This window comes from Prinia subflava, chromosome 7, assembly GCF_021018805.1.
Source record: "Prinia subflava isolate CZ2003 ecotype Zambia chromosome 7, Cam_Psub_1.2, whole genome shotgun sequence".
Classification (NCBI taxonomy): domain Eukaryota; kingdom Metazoa; phylum Chordata; class Aves; order Passeriformes; family Cisticolidae; genus Prinia; species Prinia subflava.
Window position 1 is genome coordinate 8,372,075 of NC_086253.1, and position 23,732 is coordinate 8,395,806.

The window sequence follows — 23,732 nt, forward strand, 5'->3', positions numbered from 1 at the left end:
ACATTTTTCAACCCAAGACAGGCTGGAATGCACAGAGCTTGGAGCTGGCAATGGCACATTGAGAACCTCTGGGTAAGGACTAAGGGACAAACAAATGAATTGGAGATGTTGTCCTGGGAGGAAGAAACTGAGGGGAGACCTCACTGCAGTTACAATTTCCTCGTGAGGAGAAGGGGAGGGCCAGACACTGATCTCTGCTCTTTGGTGGATGACAGGAGCCAAGGGAATGGCCTGAAGTTGTGTCAGGGGAGCTTTAGGTTGGACAACAGGAAAAGGTTCTTCACCGAGAGAGTGGTTGGGCACTGGAACAGGGTCCCCAGGGCAGTGGGCACAGCCCCAAGCCTGATGGAGTCAAGGAGTGTTTGGACAATGCTCTCAGGGATGAGGTGTGACTCTTGTGCTGTTGTGCTGTTGGAGCCAAGAGTTGGACTTGATGATACTTGTGGGTCCCTTCCAACTCTACATGTTCCATTCAAGGATTTTGCTTAATGAAAATTTACTTATGACAACCTGACACATGAGAAAACCAGACTGCACAATATTCCACAAAATATTCTTCATAATAATCCATTATTATGAAATGAATTATTTCTTATTAAAAAACAGGCTTTAACTTTCAAGTATGTTAAGGTCACAATGAAAATTAAATTCCACTGCTAAAAACTGACTTGAAAAAATTACTAACTTGTCTTCTTGTCTTTCTTATCATACTTCCCCAGAATTAAAGAAAAAAAATAAATATAGGGATTTTTCCATATGATTAAGTGAAAAGGCTTCTAGCATAAGAAAACAGACTTAATCCCCAAGTACGGAAACATCACAAAATAAATAATTTGCACGTATTGTTAATCTTGCTAAAGTGGTGCTACCATGTGCATATGGGGATAAGAAGGAAAACTGCAGCATATTTAAGTCATGAGAATACATAAACAATTCAGTGGCTGATACTAGACTCTATCCTTCTTTGCAACAGTAAAAAAAAATAAAATTTAAATTTAGCCAATCACACTATAGCAGAGCTGACAGCAATCCTCTGATGGCACTGCTGAAGAGTGTGGAAGAACTATAAAGCTCCTGATAGTCAGACACGTCACATTACATTAATTCCCACATAACTGGATCTGGTATAGTATCCTACTTCACAAATGCTGAGAAAAGTCAGGCTTCAAATGACCTGGCTCCATTGTCCTCATTTAGCCTTCAAATGCTCTGGGAACTGTACCACAGTCTCTCAGGTCACTGTTAATACTCATTTAAGGTACCAATGTGGCAATTGTTAGCAATATAAAAACTATGATCAAGGGCAAATAGTCTTACCTTAAGGAATGAAAAATCATTTTATCTTAGGAAACTGAGTGTTAGAAGACTCCAATACCTCTGTAATTAGAAGCCTTCGATAGCTGGGTTCTCTTTCACAAAGAAAAAAATGTCTTTTTAAATGTGAATAAAACTTGTGACCAAGAGAAGAAACTGTTCTAATTGAAGTACAGATAAAATATTCATTTTGCTCTCCTGTTAGCACCTCATGTTTTATATGGATGACTACCTCATCTTCCACCAAAGCCAGTGGTTTTCCATGGGAGTTTGCATGCAATGATTGTGGTCATCATGAGCAGATGGCACAGCGTAACCTTGCATAAAAGTCTCTTTAGTAACAACCTATGGCTACCCCAGCATGCACCATTTAACATAATATAATCACATCCCTTTTTCACTAATAAAAAATTAATTGTGTTTTGTATACAAAGATATGTTCTCTTTTCATTATTTAGCGACTTGTCAATCCAGATTCAGTTTCACCCTTGTGCATTATTGATTACCACCTGTGTTGTCATTTCATGCTACATCAACCTTTATTTAATTTTAAATAAATATAATAAGAAAACTCAAATGTCAAACATTTGAGCCTTTCCATTTCCCACTACAGAGAAATCAACGCATGCTCCATGACAATCCACTCAGCTCAGTCATGTTTCTCTTCCACTCTGGAAATGTTACTAAGCAATTTGCAAACCCTACAACAGCTTCAGAGTTCTGTGTGATGGTGTGTTGAAAATTTTGTTTATGTGGAGCTAGATTTTTGCTGGTCTGTTAATTTGTTTGGTTTGTTTCAGTTGTTTGTGGTTTTTTTGTTTTGTCTGGGTTTTTCTGTGGTGTTGGTGTTGTGTGGAGTTTTCTTAATTAAACAAAAAAACAACGCAGAAATCTGCTCACACACATGGTGTAAGCTGATGTGAAAGATAACTGGACTGCTATTCCCATATCAGGCTGAAATTGGTAACCACCTCCTGAAGTGACCCATTATCAAACATCATCACTACTTCAGTCAGACAAAGAGCTTCCCCTCTTCTACACTTGTCTTATCCACCTCTGTCATGGGTTGACATTAGACAAAATGCCAATGCACCCCATGAGGGTATATTTTACCTAATGAACGACTGTGAGATGTGGTCAAGAACAGAGCAGAGCAGGCCTGATACTTGAAACAGACAGACAATTTATTATGCTACATAACAATGGACAATAGAAAAGGAAAGAAGAACCCAACCACCCAAAAGCAGAAGAGAAAACCTCCCAAAAACACTGCTTCTCCTCCCCCCAATTTCCATTCCATACATGCTCTCTCAGTTGACTCCAGCACATTACCTTCATTGCCTAGGCTGGGTACGGGTATAAAGTCTCTAAAGATCTTACCACATCTTGATTTCTAAATAGAGTAATTTATTTATACAAAAGCACATATCTGAAGGCAGAGAGTTCTAAGAGCGGCCTTATTCTACAACCAGTTACAAACCTAGGCAAAGAAAGTCTGAACAAGAAATTGACTAAAGCATAGAAATCTTAACACATACAACTCAAATGAGACAGCGAACAAAGCATAAGATTCCTATCAAACAGAGCTCTAATAATTCATAGCCTCAGGGTAAAGCAACCTCTTATTACTGTCTGCATTTTCAATCGCTGGGATCACATTAACAGAGAGGAATCGATCACAAATTTCAGACAGGAATCTCAGCCACAGGGATCGTAGTAACAAAAGGGACCCCGAAATTCCAAACCCACACAGAGCCCTCGACCACAGGGAAGCGGACGCAACGGGAAATCCCGAACCGCACAGAGCTCCCGTCCGGGGGATCGCGAGGGCAGTGGGGGCCCGAGCCACGCAGGGTTCCCGAGGGCAATGGGGGCCCGAGCCAAACAGGGTTCCCGTCCGGGGGACCGCGAGGGCAGATGGAGGGTCCGAGCCGCGCAGGGTTTCCGTCCGCGGGATCGCGAGGGCAGTGGGGCCCCGGGGTCCCTCCCCACACAGAGTCCCCGAATGTCCCAACCAGCGCACCGGTAGCAAGTGCTGCAGGGGAAAAGGGGGGACCCCGGGGCCCAGGTCCCTTGGAGCGGGGACCGCGATGTGTAATACCTTAAAATCCCATTTTGGCTCCCTGTCAAGGATCGTTCCTCAGGTTGCAGAGAGTGGAGGTTGGATCGATGGATCGAATTGATCAATCAATCGATGCCTCCACCTCCAACACAGAGGCTTTTTATCCCAAATTGCAAAATGCATATTCATATTTTTTATCTACACACTAACCAATCTAGGTACAATTCTAAAGTTCGTAAAACTACGAAAATCAGTATCAGAACCTACGCACATAACATATCTATTAACGCAAAACACTATCTTGCTAGCCTGAAGTTCTATCTTGTTATTGTAAAAAACCTCTATCCTATCATATATGAAAAATTCTGTCTTCCCTACATAAAGTTTATACGAGTTACAAACAGCAGTCTACCCTATTTTTGTTATGTCTTTAAGTTTATACGAGTTACAAACAGCAGTCTACCCTATTTTTGTTATGTCTTTAAGTTTATACGAGTTACAAACAGCAGTCTACCCTATTTTTGTTATGTCTTTACTCTATCACTAGGCCTGAAGCTGTGTCCTTCTACACTGAACTAGGACTTAGGGCATGCAAAGCTTAAAGCTAAGAGTTAGATTTCTACTTTGTGCATTTAAAGCTTTTATATATTCTAATTTTTCTAAAGGCTTTAATTCTATCTCTGTACTTTTCACTCTCTGTGGAGGATCCATGGAAACATGGACTCCAACACTTCATCTACTTGCTTAATCCCTCAACAACCCTGGGTTCCTAATCCAAATCATCATCCTTTAAAATTCAGACAATCCACATTCCATCCAGGACGAGAGGAGTCTCTCTCGCACCACAGACCCCCCCCCACAGGAAACACAGGTCCACCATCCCGTGTTCCCACGTCACCCATGGCACTGCCTCGAAGAGTCTGCCAGGGTGACACCCTCCTTTCCATGACCAGCACTCTCACTGCCGTCCATGGACCTGCACTGCAACAGGGCTCTTTTTAAGGATGTTTTGGCCAAGTACCAAAAACCAGCCATCTTCTCATTTTGGGACTCAGGTCCCCCCCATTTACCCCTGGGGCCGGGGGCTCCACGAAGCAGGCCAAAACGTCTCTGGGTTTGAGCCAAAAACATCCACCCAAACACAGTCTTATTTATAGTCAGGAGGGTCCAGGGTCCGTCTATGGCTATCATTATGCAGGAAAAGTCCGGCCTAATAGGCCACTCCTCTTCATTCTGGCAATCGAAGGGGCTTCTTTTCATCTCACATTACCCTCTCGGTCCCAGGCTGTCCTCTCTCTCCCAAAACCACCAACTATGAGAATACAGCGTCCAGGGATAACTCTCTTCTGCCTTAGAAAGAGTTAAAAGCTTTTATCTCCCACCACCAAGGTCAGGCACAGGCGATCGCAGGCACTGCAGCTCTCACAAGCAGCTCCAACTCGGCACCTTCTCTCTGTGGGGGGAGGAGAGAGACGGGACCGGGGGGGGGAAGGGGGGGGGACGGGATGGGACAGGGAGGGGGACGGAAGGCACCTCCAAAGTTCTCCCTCCACCCCTCCATTCTAGATGGAAGCTGGACCAGCTCCACTCCAGCTCCCTCTGTTCCCCACCCCAAGGCCCACCTTGCCCAGCCAGGCCCACCTTGCTCCCCTCCCCCACCCGGCCTAGCCAGGCCCAGGCAGGGGAGAGGAGAAGACGCTCCCTCTCCGAAAGCAGAGCAGGGAAAGAGAGAGTCCTGCTGGGAAATCCGGCTTTTAACCCCTCGTGTCCTCAGAGGCGTGTCCAACCTCTTAGTGGCCAACAAAGGTGCCAATACTCAGACCTAAGGACTGATTGGTTTGACCACTACTTCCAAAAAAAACTCACTTCCCTTCAAACCACGACAACCTCCCTCTTCAGAAGGCAAACAACACTCTTAAACTTTTAAGATATGCAAAACACATATTCCACAGATAAAGAGTATATATTTTCTTTCTGCGTTAAAATTTTGATTTAACAAGGCCAAGTGCAAGGTCCTGCCCCATGTTGGGGAAATCTAGTGAAAGGTGTCCCTGCCCATAGCAGGGGGTTGGAACTCAGGGATATTTAAGGTTTCTTCCAACCCAGACTCTCCTATGGGTGTGATTTTCACCATGTGACAAAGCAGATTCCCTAAGAATGCTCCCAGCAGCACTGTTCCTTTACTCCTTGTTTACCCTATTCAATTTGTACCATCTTTCCACACTCCACAGCAAGCTCCTTCAGCCTGTAACACTGAGGGTAAAGCTTTGGTTCCACTGACACTTATATCTCAACTTATTTAATTGTGATGCTTTCAGTTGTTAAATTGAGCTTGAAGAAATATGGTTGTATGATAAGTATGGTTGAAACACAGCATCTTTGACAACAAATTCACCACATATTTTGTATTGCTACAGAAACTGAGACAGACAAGTGATAAAACAGAACACTGAAATATGATTAGCTTTCTCTAAGAGCTCCAGCTCCTCAGCAACATTTACTTATGCTGCAGTGGATAATGAAGCTCAGGTTCACGGGTGCTTCTCAGCACTGAAGGAGTGACCTATACAGGAGGCAGTCCACTAAAGGCAACATTTTAAAGCCTAATGCTACAGCAAACTGGAACTGCTAAAGCTGCCTTGGAAATGCTGGGCTGCCAATGCAGTAATTCAGGAGGTGCTTCCCAAGAAGGCAAACAGCAGGAAAGGAGTGAAGAACCAGTGTAAGGTACCGCCAGGCAATGCAGTATCCATCACTCCTACCAGTGAGCCAGAAACAGTCATGCATCACAAATATTATAAATTCCCCATTTTACTATTCTGTGGACCAGTGCAAATGGACAGCACAGCCAGGAAAGCGTATGGTTTCTTCAGGTCAGAGCCCTGATGGGGCAAATTCCTTCGTCATGCACCTCAGCAGCTCAAGCAGCACACTGCTGAGACACAACCTGCAGGAACAACACTGATAAAACCATGCTGGAACTGACTCATGTGCTATTCTGAGACCTCAGGACTGTACACAGAAAGAATTCAGAGCACTGAGACAGCAAGCAAGGACTATGATCCTAAAAACACTCTTACCATGTGAGGTACTTGAGCACAGGTTTGTCACTGGTGAAGTCCTAACAAATCTCTGCTTTAGAAACAAAGGGTTTTTTCACTCTTTCCTCTTAAACAAAACAAATGAAGTTTTGTAATATTTAACAATAAACCTAACTCCATTTAAATAGCCAGTAAATTGTTTTAAACCAGTTTACCACGTCAACTAACAAAATATTAATCAATGTGAAAACAGCAACAATCAAAGCAAATTAATTTAGAGAAGGATAGTGAATGCATGAGTGAATAATTCAAAAGTGTACATGAGTTACCATTACTTCTTGTAAAATTCAATACTGTGTGACGTGAGTAGCACAGGAAAGGACACCTTATTATACCACTAATATAAAAACAATGCAATGACTTGTGTTGCAGGGAAAAAACCTGAGATGAATGAGCACTGCATATTACTGAAGATTCACTATTGCAGAGATATTTTTCTTAAGGAAAAAACAGTTTTCTTTCTAGAACCATCAGTTAAGTTCAATAAACCGAAGTTTGACATTCTAGCTACCTTTTGGTTCATTTAAGGAACACTTAACACAGCTGTTCACTGTGCATCTCAGCACACCTTAGGTATTGTTAATCTTAACAGAAATCAGTACAGAAGTGTATTATTTTGTTGAATAGGTATTAATCACACAATAAATGCAAAATAGTGTATTGATAGATATGCTATGTTCTCACAATATTTTACCACTGACATGCAAACAGCAAAGCAAAATGAGGGATGGTATTTTCGTAATAGGCTACCATAACTGGAAAACAGTGTTACATCACATTATTGTGAAAATAAAAAGCATTGAAAACCACTGTCTTACTCATCTCACCACTCTTACTCATGGATTATGCTACTCAGCATCCTGCTGTACAGTCAGCCCACAGCATTTGAAAAGCAAGACACAAGATGTTCAGAAATTCTGAGAAGTTAATTTACTGTAAGAAGTGTGACTCTTATCAGCAGTAGTATTATGACAAAGCAGAAGACAACATTCAGAGGTGTAGCCTCAACTTGCTTTGGCTAATACTGCCAGTTTTGTCAAGACAGAAAACTTTAAGTATGTCCACTATAAAGTTTTACATCCTTCAGGCAGAGACTTTTTGATTTGTCTGAGTCTGTTCAGACACAACAATAAACTTAGAAATCTTTAACAAAACTATCATAAATTCAAAGTAGACACAAAGATTTAAAGCTTGGCTCTTCAGATATGGTTAAGATCCAATATAACACCCAACCTCTCTCCAAGAAGAATCACAGTTTGTAAGATTTGTTAGCACTAAAAAAATAAAAATCACAGTCATTTAAAGGCATTTCCTTTCTCTAGTTGATAAAAATAAAATTCAGAACATCATCTATTAATCAAGCAGACACTATCAGTCAATGATCTGAAAATAAGCAACCCAGGAACAATGAATTAATCTAAAAAACAGATGCCAAGATAGAAGCACATGGAATTTTAGAAACCCTTATCCCTAGAAAATACTAAAATCTGATAGAAATGCTATACCTCTGTAAATTTCATGGAGATAAAAATTGACAATAATCTGGAAATCTTGAAACTAAGGTTTCCATGGAAAAACTAGCACAGAATAGTACCAAAAAAATCATGCAAAGACAGACTGTGGTAAACTATATTCTGTGGTCAAAAAATAGTTTTCAAAAGCATTGCATGAAAAGTCAAAGAGTGCACATTTCTCAAAAGTCTCAGAACTGCATGACTGTTTTTGCAGAAATCAGGGGTATTGCACAACACAGCTGCTGCCCTGTTACATGCACAACCTTCCCCCACAACTTTCTGAGCCCAGGGCTGGCTCTTGCTTCTCCATCATTCTAAAACTCCATCACCCCTTCAGCTAAAACCAATTTTTCCTCCTACCATGTGATATTTGGTCAGCAAATACCTACATTTTGAATCCTTACTACAACACTGCTTCTTTTCCTGTTTGGAAATTACAGGACAAATCCTTAAAAGAAACAAAAACCCACTGCACTTACACAAAGTACTACAAAATAATGTAAGACCTAATTAAGAAAAGCCATTTTTGACATGACATCTGACAATAATCTGACCTATTTCTGCACAACTTTTCAAACTACAAATTACAAAAATAGCTACATAAAAAACCCCTCCATCTTTTCTTTTGGTTCTAGCAACAGATTGTTTTAGTAACAGCAATCTGTTTGACAAATGAAATTACCAGGCATCTGAAGATATTAAGAGTCACAAGGTAGTGAATCACTATAGAACAAGCCAAGCAAACTGACCAAGGAGCAATCAGTCTTCATTTCCTGCACTCCTACAGGTGAAACTTCCAGAGAAACTACTTTTTGAATAGAACAGCTCTTTGTGTCTGCCTGTACTACAGCAAACACATCAGAAAGCCTGTGTGCCTGCAGGGAAACAGGGAATAACTTGTCATTGCCAGGGATAAAACAACCACGGAGATTTGTCTTGCACAATGATACTGTTAATCCACCCTTAATATCAGAAAATCTTTCCTGCCAGGCTGGAAAGAATTTGACTAGAACATTTGTGGAACATCCACTACTGAAGGTTTTGTAGAAGTCAGATAAATGTTTTTTAAGTGTGGTTTAGGTACAGCTGATCCGTCACACACAAGACTGAAGTCTTCCACATAATTTTTTTTTTCACTCCAAGTCACTGCGTTTTTAATTGCTAACAAACTTACAGCTTCCAGTTTAATAATCCCTTAAATCCACATTTTTCTCTAGGAACAATACAGAAGGAAATTGTGAACATGTCCAAAGTCAACAGAAGTATTAAAATTGTTTCTGATAGAACAATACATTCACTGTCTACTTTTTCTCTGTAAGTGCTCTTCAAAAAGCTGCACTTTTAAAATTCAGTTTTCTTGCAAGCAGACACAGAGCACCTGTTTTTCTTTTCAACAGACTCAGCTAACCTAATGTGAACGTTTCCTACAATGATCAGGGCACTTTCTTGAAACTCATCTTAATGTGATTAGTGATGATTTTTTTCCACATAATGAAGTTTAGTACATTTTACTAGGAGTAACAGGAAGAAATTTTAGCAAGGGTGAATCAAAATACATTCTTTACACTTAACTGCACCATGTTTTACTTGGTGGAAATGCAAAAGTACATTTATTACTATGGTCCTTGCACTTAAAATCGTCCTGAGGTGACAGCAAACATTTACCTTTCATGCAGAAAAGTATGAAAATACCTGACGCTCAGCTGGCTCATATGATCTGAGCATCATGTATTTTAGACTTGAACCTACTTCAGTTTAAATTCTTTTTCTTGGGAGTGCCTGGGAGAGGAACTATCAAAGCACTCCTGCACTACTAAGGGTACAACAAAAGTAGTTTCTTTCTACCTCTAAAAATCTGGATTAGCTAAACACCACATAACCCTCTGAATGTAGTTCATTTACTAATAAAAAACTATGAGATCCATGAGGCATGAAAGATGAGCAGCTACAAATGATATGGCTATTTTTTGCTGCTTGAAATTTTGAAATATTTCTCATGTCCTGTAAGCTCTGTATGCTCATTTTATATAAAGGAAGTGAAGATTATAATGTGCACTCTTATTCAGGGAAAGAATCAACACTCTTAAATGACATCTAAGAAATTTAATTTATCGTTAATTATTTTCAAGAATATACACTTTAAAGGAAGTAAAGGCACGGATCTAACAAGGGTTTATTTTAAAAAACTCTGACAATAAAAACTAACCAATACAAAAAATATTCATGGAATACATTAAATGTACATAAAAATCCCAGTGAAATCAAGAAGTGGCCACTTCAATTACCTGACAGGAGCGAAACTGGTTGACCAGCAGTGTACATCTCTGGGGGTCTTTTCTTCCATCCAAACTGTCCAGTTCAGCTGCTACTTGATTTAGTTCCTCATCAGCATAGTAGAACTGAGCAAGGAGCTGTGGGTCTGTTCTCTGTATTGGAGACATGGACAATATTACATTAGTTTTGCAAAAAAAAACCCCAAACCAAACCCCCAAAACTAGAACAACTTCAGTTAGTTGTATTTACTGTGGCTTTTTTGAATGTATAAGCCAGATAAACAGTATGGCAGCATGGAAATGATTGATATTGAGATTATTTACACACACTTAAGATTTTTTTTTCTACTTTGAAGAAAAAAAAAATCCTCTCAAGAAAGATCTCACATAATAAATCTGAGACATTACTCAGCTACCATTATCTCCAAAAGCACCCTGGCATTCTCATTTCTTGTGGCATAATTATCTGGAGGAGCAAACAACTGAATCACAAGGTTTGTTTATTAAACAGGAGGAGACTTCAGCTCTAGGCAGAACAAGACCAAGTTGCTTTCCAAGTTAAAACAAACAAATTATACCCCCCAAACCTAGGAAGCAATGGAACCATCTATCAAGCACCATGGTAATCTTTGCAGCATGGTCTGGTCAGAATCCTCCCTTTGAGCATCAAAGAATGAAGCCACAGAAGAGAAAAGCACTGAATTTATCAGGGCCAAACAGATGCAAACACTTTACAACACTAATAATAATATCATTAAACATGGCATTAAAGAGAGAAAACTATGTCACAAGACTTTCAGGTGGCAAAGGACAGAATCACCACAATAGATTTTTGGCCACATTAAAACAAAGCAGCAACTATAATAAAAAAAACCAAACTAATAAAGTAAGGTCTCCTCAAAAACACTGAGAAATATTAATAGGAAACGTTTAGACCATGAAAGTTTTTTTTTAAACATTAACAGCTAAGAATTCTGGTTTCAACATCGTAAGTGTAAGCTGTCAAAAATCTACACTCTTGAATAATGTCTTCACTATAGCCTTGATATAAAGATGCCAGGGAGAAGGATAAACCTTGTGATATATGGTCAGGGAAACAAAATTCAAACTCAATGATAAGAGGGAGAGCATGTAATTGAACTACTAAATTTTATATTGTTTAACTGTATTTATGGTCAAGATTAGTAAAGCATTTCTTTAAGCATTCCCTACCTAATGATTTTTTTTATTTCTGATTTTTATGTTTTCCTTCAGCATTTATCCACAGCCATTAAAACCTTCTAGACAAAGTTAATAAACAAAGATGTAGGAGTCTGTGTATGGAATTGTGACAAAGCATGACTGCCGATTTTTAAGCATCTAAATTGCATTGCAGAAGCAAAATAAGCAATTTTTTAAGACTGGTCTCAAGCAAAACAAGTACACCTGAGACACTTGGCTCCCACGTGGCTCATTTTTTTCAACTGAAGGAACAAAAGTTTTAATTGAGTTCTCTCAACTGTGTTATGTTTGGTGTGGCTCAGCAGTGTGATCTTTGATTAATTGTGTCAATCATATGTGGTCCCTGGCAAGCTGAAACTGCATGAAACTCTAAATCTCTTCACAGGGGGCCACTTAAAGCAAATAAAACACAAGTTTACAAATTCAATTTACTGCAGTAGGCAACACAAAATTAGGGATAGTGCCATGTTTAATGCCAATTTTTATTTTCAGTTTATGCAAAATATGGTTCAAATAATTTAATCCAAATTCCTTACTATTCTTTGGCAGAATAAGAATTAGCAATTCCCACCCTTAGGTACTAAAATTAATAGAAAGACTTAATTTGGAAACATTTCATGGAGTGCCTACTCCTTATCCTAGTAGTAGGCAGTTATCCTACTATCCTACCTAGTTATCCTACTATCCTACCCCTTATCCTAGTAGTAGGTAGTTATCCTACTATCCTACCTAGTTATCCTACTATCCTACCCCTTATCCTAGTAGTAGGTAGTTTGTTTCAGGAAATCATCCCATTGAACAACAAACTAACACATCTAAGTTCTTGTTTTCATTTGCTGGACTTCAGCAGCACCGCTCATTTTGCCTTATTCCACCACAGTATCAAGTACTTGCATTAGTTCTGTTTGCCCATTTCTGTATTCACTGACTGCAGTGACCCCTTTAACCATATCACCATTGTAGGATGCACTCATGGGTTTGGGATTTCTGCGGAGGATTTGGTTTGCTTGCACAGGAAGGTTTTTGTACATGGTGATTTTGCTGTTATTATCCCAACACCCTCTTGAGTACGAGCTCTGCAGGCAGGAGTCTCATTCTACAAGTACACCTTGCATTCCTCCTGCCTGATGCCTCTTTATATTCCACATATTCAGCCAAATCAAATGGCCCAGGTTATCCTGAGTATCTTTAATGTACCACACCACTGGAGAACATTCTCCACAGATTTGAAACCATCACCTCATATATGGGTCATAACTTGCTCTCCCCATTTGCATGCTATACACAAACTATCATCCCAGCCAGTACCAAGACAGGAATCAGCACACCATGAATTAAAGAAAAAAAAAACCAAAAACTCCAACCAAATAAAATAACACAAATTTAGCCATGCTATATAATAATATACCATTCTTTTACTTCAGGAAAGATCGCTCACTGAATACTTACTTTTTTACTTTCTATTATGTTCCACTCAACAAGCCAGATACTAAAATCAAAAGATGCATGCCTGTCATCCACAAAGTCAGTATGAAACTGTCCCTATGAAAAGGCTGTATTAACTATTGAAATGGTTACATTCTGGCTTTACCCATCAAGCCTGACCAATGAACACTGACTACGATTAGGTTAGTTCCGTTTATTGCATAATGAATTCTGATCTGATTTTTCAAAAAGGATTTAAATGAAGAATGTTAAAAACATCTTAAATTAAGAGACCCATTACTTACAGGTTATTAGACAAATAACAGGTATGTAGAATTATCTATTGCATGTTATCAGAGGAAAAGATGCTATTATCACAGCTTGTAAACAAGCTGGTAGACCAAAACCAGAAACTGTCCCTAAAAAATAGTGACAACCAACAGAGAGGAAAAATTCTAGCACAGACTTCCCAACATGAGACACAGACCAAAAAAATAAACTACCAACAAGAAGTCAGGGTGCCAACAGACCAATCTCAAACCACACAGTAATTCTGGAATCCAAGAACCACTTTGAAAATCACATTTACAGAAATAAGGGTGGTTCTTAGTGACAATCCTCCTTTTGAAAGAAAATTGCAAGCACTTTCTGCATGATTTTTAACAGCAGCTTTCAAGTATCAACACCACCTCTTTTTGAGTAACATAAAACGTGCGTCATCTTAGAACTGACAGCAGCCCATAATTTGAACATTACGGGGAATTTTCCCCCCCAGGTTTCTGTGATCCTTTGTAGAGAAATACAGATTTTGTTCAGGCTTTTTCTTCTACTGAGATCGCAACAGGAATGCAGACACCACCAAAGAAGACATGATGATCCCAAGTAAGCCAAAGAACAGACAGAAGCAAGGGAACCACACAAATGAGCAAGATCCCAGCTAGTGATAGCACGATCTTCTGAAGCCTGCCAGTTGTCCTAGAAAATAATATCCATCATTTTTGAATTGCTGATCTGAAGTCTTCAGAACAACAGCTAAAACCCAACCCTGCTTAAAATAAAGTCCATGGACTTGAAAGGCTCCAGATCTCCCATTGTTCACTGGCACTTCTCCAGCACTAAGCATTTGGTTTTTTACCACACACTCAGGAACCCTGACTTGATTCCTATGGAAAGAAACTATACAGAAAAGCAATAATTATACGCCTCTGCTGATGGTAAATCCAGATTGCCTTTTGACATGAGAACAAAGTAAACCTACATCCATTGGAGTAACTTTTCAAGGAGCACTTGGTAAAAGGTGCATTTTACACAAATATATGTATTTTATTACACATTGTACGTAATACCTTCACAATCACAGGCCAATATTTGGTGACAGCCCATGTGCAATACTTTTAACTGCTGCAGGGTCCAAATGACACAACCCTTCCTTAACCAGGAAGGTTAAACATGAACTGCCTGCTCAACCATTCCTACTCTGCTACAGCTCTAACAGGTAAAGTGAAAAGTTTTAGAGAGGCCATCACGTTCACATCAGTTGAACTGTCTTGCATCTACACAGCTTCCTTTATTCCCCCTGGAAAGGATGGTTTTAGAAGCCTTAGCAGTAAGGAGTTAATGCATTGCTATGCCTCAAACACCCATTTCTCACTCAAGTGAGAAAGTCAGAACAGGATATGCCTGGAAATGGGGGCTGTGCAAATGCAGCACCTTTCTGGAGCTGATTTTCCCATTCAGATCCATGGTGAGCACACAAAATAAAGTGGAGAATCATAGAGGTGAAGTCAAGGAGTGAACAGGACCAAGCGAGGGGGCCCAAGACTACCCAGGACCCAAAAGTACTCCCTCACTCTTCTTGGGAATGCTCCATCAGAACACTGTACAGAGCCTGTAGTGTTGCATCAGACTTGGAGAATCCCCTCCCCTGGGAAGGGATCCAGGCACTTTCCTGCCAGCTTGAATGCACAGAACCTGACAAACTTCATGGGCCTCCCTCACATGGATCATGTCTGTGACCTAAGTACAGCAAAACAGTGATCAAGCCTCGTCACTGGACCCACAGGTAGTGACATCTCTCCTCTAAACTATCTATTCTTATACTTTCTTTCTTTCCCTTACATATTTTGTTATATTTTTATACTTTTATAGAAGAGAAACAAAATGCCCACATACTTTCCACAGCAATCGAATTGTTTTAAAATAAATCTGCCTCATAAATACACTGGTCACTCAGTGTCTTTTCACTCTAATTCAGCCCAAGGATTTTATAAACAGGAATCTCAGCCAGCCTCAGAGGCAGGTCATAATAGCAGTGTGTCTCTAATAAGGTGGGTCCAGTTGTTCTCAGTCAAAATCTGTTGCCTACTATATTTTCAGGGAAAGGAAAGAGGCACAGGATTAACCTCAAACTTTCCATTCCCCAAAGTAAGTGTTGCCATTATCAGACAGTCCCAAATATGAACAATTACTGCATAGCACTGAAGTTTTAAAAAGGGATTTCCCAAGTGAAAGCACATTTCCTTAAGGATGAGAATTCATGAAAGCTGTAGGTTAGAAACTTGCTTGTATCTGCAGCGTACAGAAAATGATGCTTTTGTACTGGAAAAAAGCTCCTTGTACCAGTTGGCAACATGGCAGAACTAGGCCCTAAAAAATTCAAATAAAGGCACTCATGAGTCAACTCAGTATTTTCAAAACTTAAAAATGATGTTGCATATAACTAGTTTTAAGCTAATTTAATTTAACTAAGACTTACATAACATTTTAAGAAGGAAAAAAAAAATTGTTCAAAAGTGGCAGGAATTAGGCACAAAGTCCAAAGTTTACTTATCCCCATCATGAAAATTTAACGTGCTTACAGCAGCAGAAACTTTGTCAATTGACAACATTTTGCAGTCACAGTTGCAGTTTAACTGGCAGGTGACAAATCCAAAGACTGAAGGTACTTCTTCAAAAAGGGCTACCAGCAAGTAGTCACATCTGCTTATTTTTCACCCCACAAGTAAGCAAGTGTATTCACATCCTTCCTTTGGACAGGCACTTTGAATTTTTCATTAATTTCCAAATGCTGATAAATAGCAAGAAGAAACAAGAATTCTCCAAACAAGCAGGTGAGTCAAAAATTCTGGCATTTAACTGTCAGAAGGTTCAGCAGCAAAAATATTTCTTTATACTAAATGAAAAAGGAACTTCTGTTCCAAGTACATAGTTGTATGCAGAGGGGAGTTTGGTTTAGGGTTTTTTACTTAGTTTGTGGTATTTTCTTTTTAATCTACTATCTGAAGTGCAATCTGTTAAAGAAAAAAAGGAAAAAAATTCCCTCGACAGTCAGATTTTGTACAATGTCATGAAGTCTTAAACTGGTGCTGCACATGTATAAAAAGAAAAAGGACTCAGAGATGAAGACAACAATTAGTAATTGGTCAAAAAAAGCACTGTGAAAAAAGCTACAGCCTGGTTAAAGCTTTGCCAGCTGCTCTGTGTTTATCTATAGAATATCATTACACAAGCAAGAAAGACAGGTGAACAGCTTGTTAATACAATAAAATGCTAGCAGCACCTTAAGCAAAAAAACTAACAAAACAAACAAACAACCCCATGAGATAATGATTCATAGGACAACAAAAATCAGGTGGATAATTTTTTCCAATGTTCTCTGCATTAGGTGTAATTCTACCCCCCCAAAAAGGAAAATCTTATAATTGTTATGCTGAACTAGAGTACTAAACATCTGAGACTGCCTTGCTGTTGGTTTTCACTCATGATAGATTAGGTCAGTGTACGTAGTTTCTATTTTTGAGTGTTCATCATACTAATCTGGAAAAGCATGTGCTCAAATCCATATTTTCTGGGGGAAGTACATAAGCATATGTTGAATACAAATTACTGAAGCTTTCGGACATCTATTCTACAGAACAGGAGTGCTCTGCAGCTGAGTCACAGCCTCGATTTCTAAGAAAGAACATGGACCCCAGAAAAGAAAGGGGTTTTGCTGTAGGGAAGTGATGGAGCAGCCACTTCAACCAAGTGAAGAGTGGGTAACCTTCAAGATTGCCTACTCATCTGGCCTATGGCAGGCTATTTTAATTACCAAGAAATTAACCTTGCCCATATTGCATCTGTTTTGCTTATGATGGCAACTGGAGAGGGATTTCCCTGTCTTTATCCTGACCCACGAGCTTTTTCATCCTATTTTCTTTCCCTGGCCTGTTGTGAACGGGAGTGAGAGAATGGCTGGGTGGGCACCCAGCAGCCAGACAAGGTCAACCCACTCCCCTGAACTTGTAAAACACTTATCCAAAGCCTCCTCCAGCAGCTAATATCTCAGAGTCTGACCTTAAGCCAATCAGATTTCATTCTCAGCTGTTGCAAGAACATCAAGTTTAAAGAACAAATATTTACTTAGAAACAAATTCAGCTTGTCAGGATACATATTGAAATATACAAATCACTCTTTACATGTTTTTTTTCTAAACACTTTTATACAGTTTGCTTCAGATTTGTCTAGATTTTTGTATTTAAACATTACACTAAGCATCTCTTCCAACAAAATTGATCCTGCAGTGCTTTTAGTGATTTGTTACCTATCAAGAGGAAAACAGCCAATTTAGCTCCCTGGGCTTGTTGATCGATCACGTTCAATTCCAGATGTACAGCCCTGCCTTACACAGAGGAATCGTGCTGCATTTGCAAGTGGCACCCAGCAATTTGTCCTGCAGCAATGCAAACCATGCTGCCACACTACATCTTCACAACTTACAGCGTTAGACCATTTTCAACCCACTCTAGTTATGTTACACCATGTCTAATGGATGTGTCTAAATATTTATAACTCCTAAATATCTGGGCAAACAATGACCTCTTCTTAGATATGTGTCTAACGTGTTAATTTCTCTTGACTTACTATGTTGCTATAAACTTTATTCCTTTCAGACCCAGACTTTTATTTCTAAAAAAACCCAACTTAACCAAATCAACAAAGCTCCAACAAGAGGGAAACCTGACCCAGCGAGGTCAAGCCTGCTGACTGTAAAAGAGCTGTTCCACAGTCCTTCTCAGGTATTAACAGGCACAGCACATTCCTTCATTTCTTTCATGTTCAAAGCGCATCTTTATTTTTCTTTGGCTCAGCAAACTTAGGGCGAGTCTGAGGTGTTCCATATCGTATTTTAATAAAAGCACCATCATCTGTGTAAAGCTGCTCATACATAACCTCATTTGCCTTGTAGGAGACTTTCAATAAGCTCAAGCTGAACACCTTGACAGATGTTTGGGATTTAAGTACCTTGGCATCATATCAGTAGCACAATCAATCATTGCAACAAAAAGATTTCATCAAAACTTTGTTCCGAAGCGCATCTGTTCAAACCCGGTGATGAAAGAAAACTGCTCGTACAGCCCTCAGCACAGAAACTTTTCCCAGCTTCTGCCTTCTGACAATAACTTCAAATGAATGTTTGCGTAAGTAAATCTTTTGATCTCATTTCCACTATTTCAGCTAAATCACAGAAACAAGTAGCTTTCCAAGTGCCATCATCAGTCACACTCTGTTTCCTACTCTGTTTTCCAGGTAACAGCAAACTTCAGTGCTTGGTTGTCCCATGTTGATCACAGCACCCATGTCCAACCAGGAAAACACTCCAGACACAGTCCTCGATCTCAAGGATTTAACATCTCTCTTTGCAGAAGGAAGTCCCCACTTCCTTGTAGGCAGAGCCTACCTAAAGTTTTAGGGAACTTTGAGGAACTTCATTGCTTTTAATGACTTGATACTGTGATTAGTATCCTTTTTCCAAGCACACTTGAGGATGAATAGTGGCTTTGAAAATTACCAGAACAAAAGCAAAAAGAAAGGGAGAGGAAAGACAACAGACAGACAGACCAACAGTAGGACTACACAAGACTTTAAACCATGTTTAAAACTTTTGAGGCAGTCCAACAACAATGAAATATATTCAAGTACACAAAAAGCATGTATTTGCTGGAGACAGGACACTGACTGGATGATAGTGCATGGCAGAAGGTTCCCATGCATCCCTGCTCCCACTCCCTGCTGCATTGAATATTTTTTCCCTCAATTAGGCATTCACAGGTCTTTTCAGACAATATCCTCAAGGTCTGTCCTTGGTCTCCTGGTCACGCAGAAAATCTCTCCTGGGAGACAAATGGGTTTGTACAGCTATTCTTGTTTTCTGTGCTAGCTCAGCATCCAGTTTGAGTCTGACCACTTCTCATCAGCATGCATGCTAGATAAGCTCTATCAGTCTTTAGCTATCCTCCACCCCAAACTGCTCCTTTTAAATCAAGGCAGAGAACGCACAGAAACTAAGCAGAAGTTAAATGCAACCATGAATTCATTTCAGGCTTATATTCTCTTAATATGAACAGTTCCAGAGCCATTTATTGAGAGGAAAAATAAAACAAAAAATCCAAACAAAACAAAACACAAAACAACCCCAAACCCTCTAGTCAACACAAATCAGTGATTCATACAAGGATTTAAACATCACACGTTGTTTCTTCTGGCAAGATCAAGTTCCTCTGACCTGGCTGCTGCCTGTTTAGGCACTTATAAAAAGCCAATATAATTATGGCACTACCTATTTAATGAATGGACACTTTTCCCACATTCTCAACAACAGCTTTCAGAAAAGCTATTACACATACACTCTATTGCCTATTACCCTTTATTGACCAGCAATATCACTTTCACATAACTGTTGGTTGTCCCCAAATGCATTCTGCAAACTTCTGGTTGCCAGGTATTTCTATAAAATACTAAATGACAAAAGAGAAAAGGCATTAATAGCAGGACTGATGTTAAAAGGACATGCATTACCAGTAATGCTTACTGTAATATTTACAATGCCTTGGAGAGAATATGATTCCAATTAGTTTTCCTTTTATGAAACCATTACAACTGTATTTGATAGTAGGATTGAAAAACAACGCTACACTGGAGACACCACAAACAGAAGGAGAAATATGATGTTTGATAAACAAAGCTAGCTTAAGTAATGCAAAAATACTAGCTCATGCAAGTAAAAATTCACTTCTATTTCAATGTAAACATCTAGTGCAGGCCTTTTTCAGCAGACAGTAGAAACCTTGACCTTCCAGCACAGCTGAGAATCTTCTCTACCATCCCAGCACTACACAGGCTCTATACCCCAGTCAGGCTCCAGAAATGAACACTAACCAGGGACCATGCCAAAAGCACAGAAAGACTCAGGACACCTCACATGTAATGGGGCAAAGAATTCCAGTGCTTCCAAAGCCTTAAGGAAGAACGCCTGCTGGAGTAGCTTTAGCTTGTGTTTCAATCACATACCAGTTAAATTGTTCCATTGGTTTCACTGTGAATGCTGCATTTGACACAAGGTTCAGCGTAAATGCAGTCTTCGATCAAAGCTAAATATTTATTTTCAGCTGCAAAACAAGTGAGTATTTGTCCCTAAGCAACTTAAATTCCAAGTGTCAAAGGTTTCCTGACATTTCTGAAATCCAAGTTCTTAATTATTGCCATTAATTCCAAGACTGCTCTGAAAACAGCAGCAGCTGCATCCAGCCTGACTTACACAGCTTTCTAACCTACAGTCACACAATCATATTACTTGGCTAAAACATGTGAATTTGCTTTAAAACAGGCAAGAACAACCAAAGGCACTCTCCTACTCCTCATTTTTTATGTGCTCTAGCCTTTTTGTTAAGTGTAACAAATGCAAAGTGAAGGTCAGAACCTGGAAATACTTTCCCACTGTGTTCTTGCCTAAACCAGACATGAATCTGTCCAGCCCAGTCAGTATTCTGTTGTTCCATTCCAAGGTTCAAAGCTGAGATCTCCAGATCCCTCTAGATCTGCCAGGAGCATAATGGTACAATTTCCTTCTGAAGGCAAGAGACACCAGTTCAAGCCTTCTGAAACAAAAATCTCTTTTTTGCCCTTTCTTGCTACCATAGAGACAAAATTGCCTTGCATCTGAATTTAGCACCAGCTTTTTCTGTTTTGCTCCCTCCAGCAGTGGTTACACCACACCTGAGCCACAGATCTGCTTTAACTTCCAAAATCCAGTGTGTGTATGACACAGGCAAGCCTGCAGACTGAAAATGCCTGCAGAGCTTCAGAGACTACCAAAGCTGATCTAAAAAAATCTCAATGCATTATTAAACACAAACCTCCTGCTTCTAATACACATGACCCAAGGAACTGTGGAAAAATACTTAAAGAAGACCTGTATTTTACACCTTTGTTGTATCCTGCAAACACAGTCAAAGCAATTAATTGAAAAGTCTTACAGTAAAATGTTTTTGGTTACTCCTCCAAGCAGTTACCTCATCTAGTCAGACAACACTTTTCTCATGTACTGAATATTTTACAACTTCTAACACTATATTGCTTTTCCTTACCAAGTTGCAGGTGAAACACAGCATTTCTTTTCAAAGAAAGGCTGACAAGGATTTTTTTTAAAACTGCATATATTCTTACCAATATACCGTAACTCAGATTTTTTTGCTGTTTGTTTCCCTTGATAACTTTTTTACATTATTTGTAATTATTAATGATATACACAGAAAATCATTACAAGATAGGCTAAAAGAGAGTAGATCCAATTAAAGGTTTTGTTCAGTAAGACACCTTAACTTCAGAGATGATGCTAGCACATCCCAAAATTGTGCTGTGAACACAAACACCATTCAAAACCATGACTAATATCCATAATCAAAGTATGTGTTGGAAAAAATTTTATTCATTTATTTTTTTGTTTATTTATTTGAGAGAAAAAAGGAAGTCTAGAATTTATCAACTGGAAATGACAGGCAAGAGAATATAACTTGGAACTCATGAAGTCTGGGGATATGCATGTATTTTCAAGGGCCATCGAAGATTATTTATATTCAGCAAAACACAATTATGACTTTGAAATGGACTGAAAATAGAAATGTAAATCTGGTTGGCAGTTTATTTCTACTCTCCAAGCAGCTACTGCTTGATTGTTTGTGTTACTACCTGCACCAGGCTAAGGACTGGGAAGAACCCAATACAACCTGAGACAAAAAAAGGGCATTACCTGTGGAGGAGGGGGTGGGTCTAATTACAGGAAGACGGTGAAAGTACTGACTGATTACAAAACAATAACTCATCATGGGGACATGTATTTATACATTAATTCCACATTCAGCAAAATAATCTGCCAAAACTTTATGGCAAAAATTCCCAGGTGTTATCTGAATGCAGATATCAGAAAGACCAGTTTGAGACAGGCAGCTCTATATTTAAATTACACAAAATCCATGTGTGAAATATAGTGATCACTGTTTAATATGTCACTGAATGCTGGAAGTGCTGCAATGAGGAAGGCAACAAAAACCTGAAGATATAAAAAAAAAAACCCAAAAGCACTAAGACAGAGCCAGACTCAGCACTAGTGTTGCGAACAGAGTAAATATAGGGAACTAAAATATAACTGAAAAGATGGATTTATAAACCAAACAAAACTTTTCCTCTTTGAAAAGCATCTTGAAGTTCCATAGTGAACCCAGCCCTTCTCACTGGTAACTTCTGAGCATTAAACCCAAAGGTAAATTCTAAAGCTCTGATGAACGCAGGCCTGCTGACAAGACAAATCCCAGACCTTTTCAGTGGTGCCCAGAGACAGGACGAGCAGTAATGGCCATAAAATAAAACACAAGTTTCACTTCAAAATTAGGAAGAACTTTACACTGAGGGTGGCAGGGCACTGGAACAGGCTGCCCAGGGAGGTTGTGGAGTCTCCACCTCTTGAGACATCAAAAATCTGAACACATTCCTATGTAAGCTTCTCTAGGTGCTTCTGCCTTGGCAGAGATGTTAGACTGGATCATCTCCAGAGGTCCCTTACAACCCTAAACTATTCTGTGATTTGGTAAATGAAATAATTTGAATTATGAAAATTACATTAATAACCCTCGTATATATAAAACTGTATTAGTAAAGGACAACTTCAAGAAAGCTATGCAAGTTATTTTATTCCATAAAGGAAAAACTAAATTACCTGTGAAGTGAGACTCACTAAATTACCAGAAGAGCTACTACAAACATCTTTATTTCCCATGAAATAATTTCATTATGCAAAATATGAAAAACCAGGAGACTGCTAGACTTCCTAATGATTATATATAATGTTTCTTACCACAGAGTTGTTTGCATTTGTAAAGCGCTGACATAGAGAACCTCTCTCAAACATCCCAAATTTCTGCAAAGGAGCTTAGTGATGCTGTGGTCTGCCACCCCACACCCCACCACCATCAGGGTGTCATTTGTTCCTGCCCAGCTGGACCTGCACACAGCCCAGGACCTCAAGTGGCCCATCAGAACCTTGTGATTCCAAAAAAGAGAACAAAAGAGAGAAATTTCTCTTACACACTTAATTTCTCTCTGAGCAAATAGTTACATAAAAACACATACAGCACTTAGAACAAGATATACTGCAGGAAAAAAATTTAAAAGCTCACAAATTAGAATTCAAAGAGAGAAGTTCCTTTTCTCTTCATTCTGCTCAGGCCAGCACTGATTCAGAATTCCACTGTGCATATTGTCCTCTGCAACAGATGGGAAAACTCTCCAGCAGAGCAACATTATACACTTCAGTAATGAACTGTAGAGGACAACATGACTCTCATACATTTCATTGTACATGCTGAGGAATTTATTCTGACTTGCAATGGATGACACTCCAATGAGGCCTTGCCTTAGTACCTCTCCACAAGCATCCCTCAGTAGAGGAGACTGCAATTCGAAAACTGACACTGCCCTTATGAGTAACCCACTCAGCCATGTCAAGGT

The 23,732-nt window shown here is 39.4% G+C and overlaps 1 protein-coding gene across 4 annotated transcripts in view; it reads right to left on the minus strand.

The window, feature by feature from the left end:
- The window catches only part of ZFYVE28 (zinc finger FYVE-type containing 28), a 152,167-nt gene that overhangs the window by 77,104 nt on the left and 51,331 nt on the right, over positions 1 to 23,732 (minus strand). For all 4 annotated transcript variants that reach the window (XM_063401491.1, XM_063401490.1, XM_063401489.1 and 1 more), the window contains exon 2: positions 10,277 to 10,417. In XM_063401491.1, coding sequence (XP_063257561.1) covers positions 10,277 to 10,417 — 141 coding nt within the window. The remainder of the gene's footprint in view (positions 1 to 10,276; positions 10,418 to 23,732) is intronic.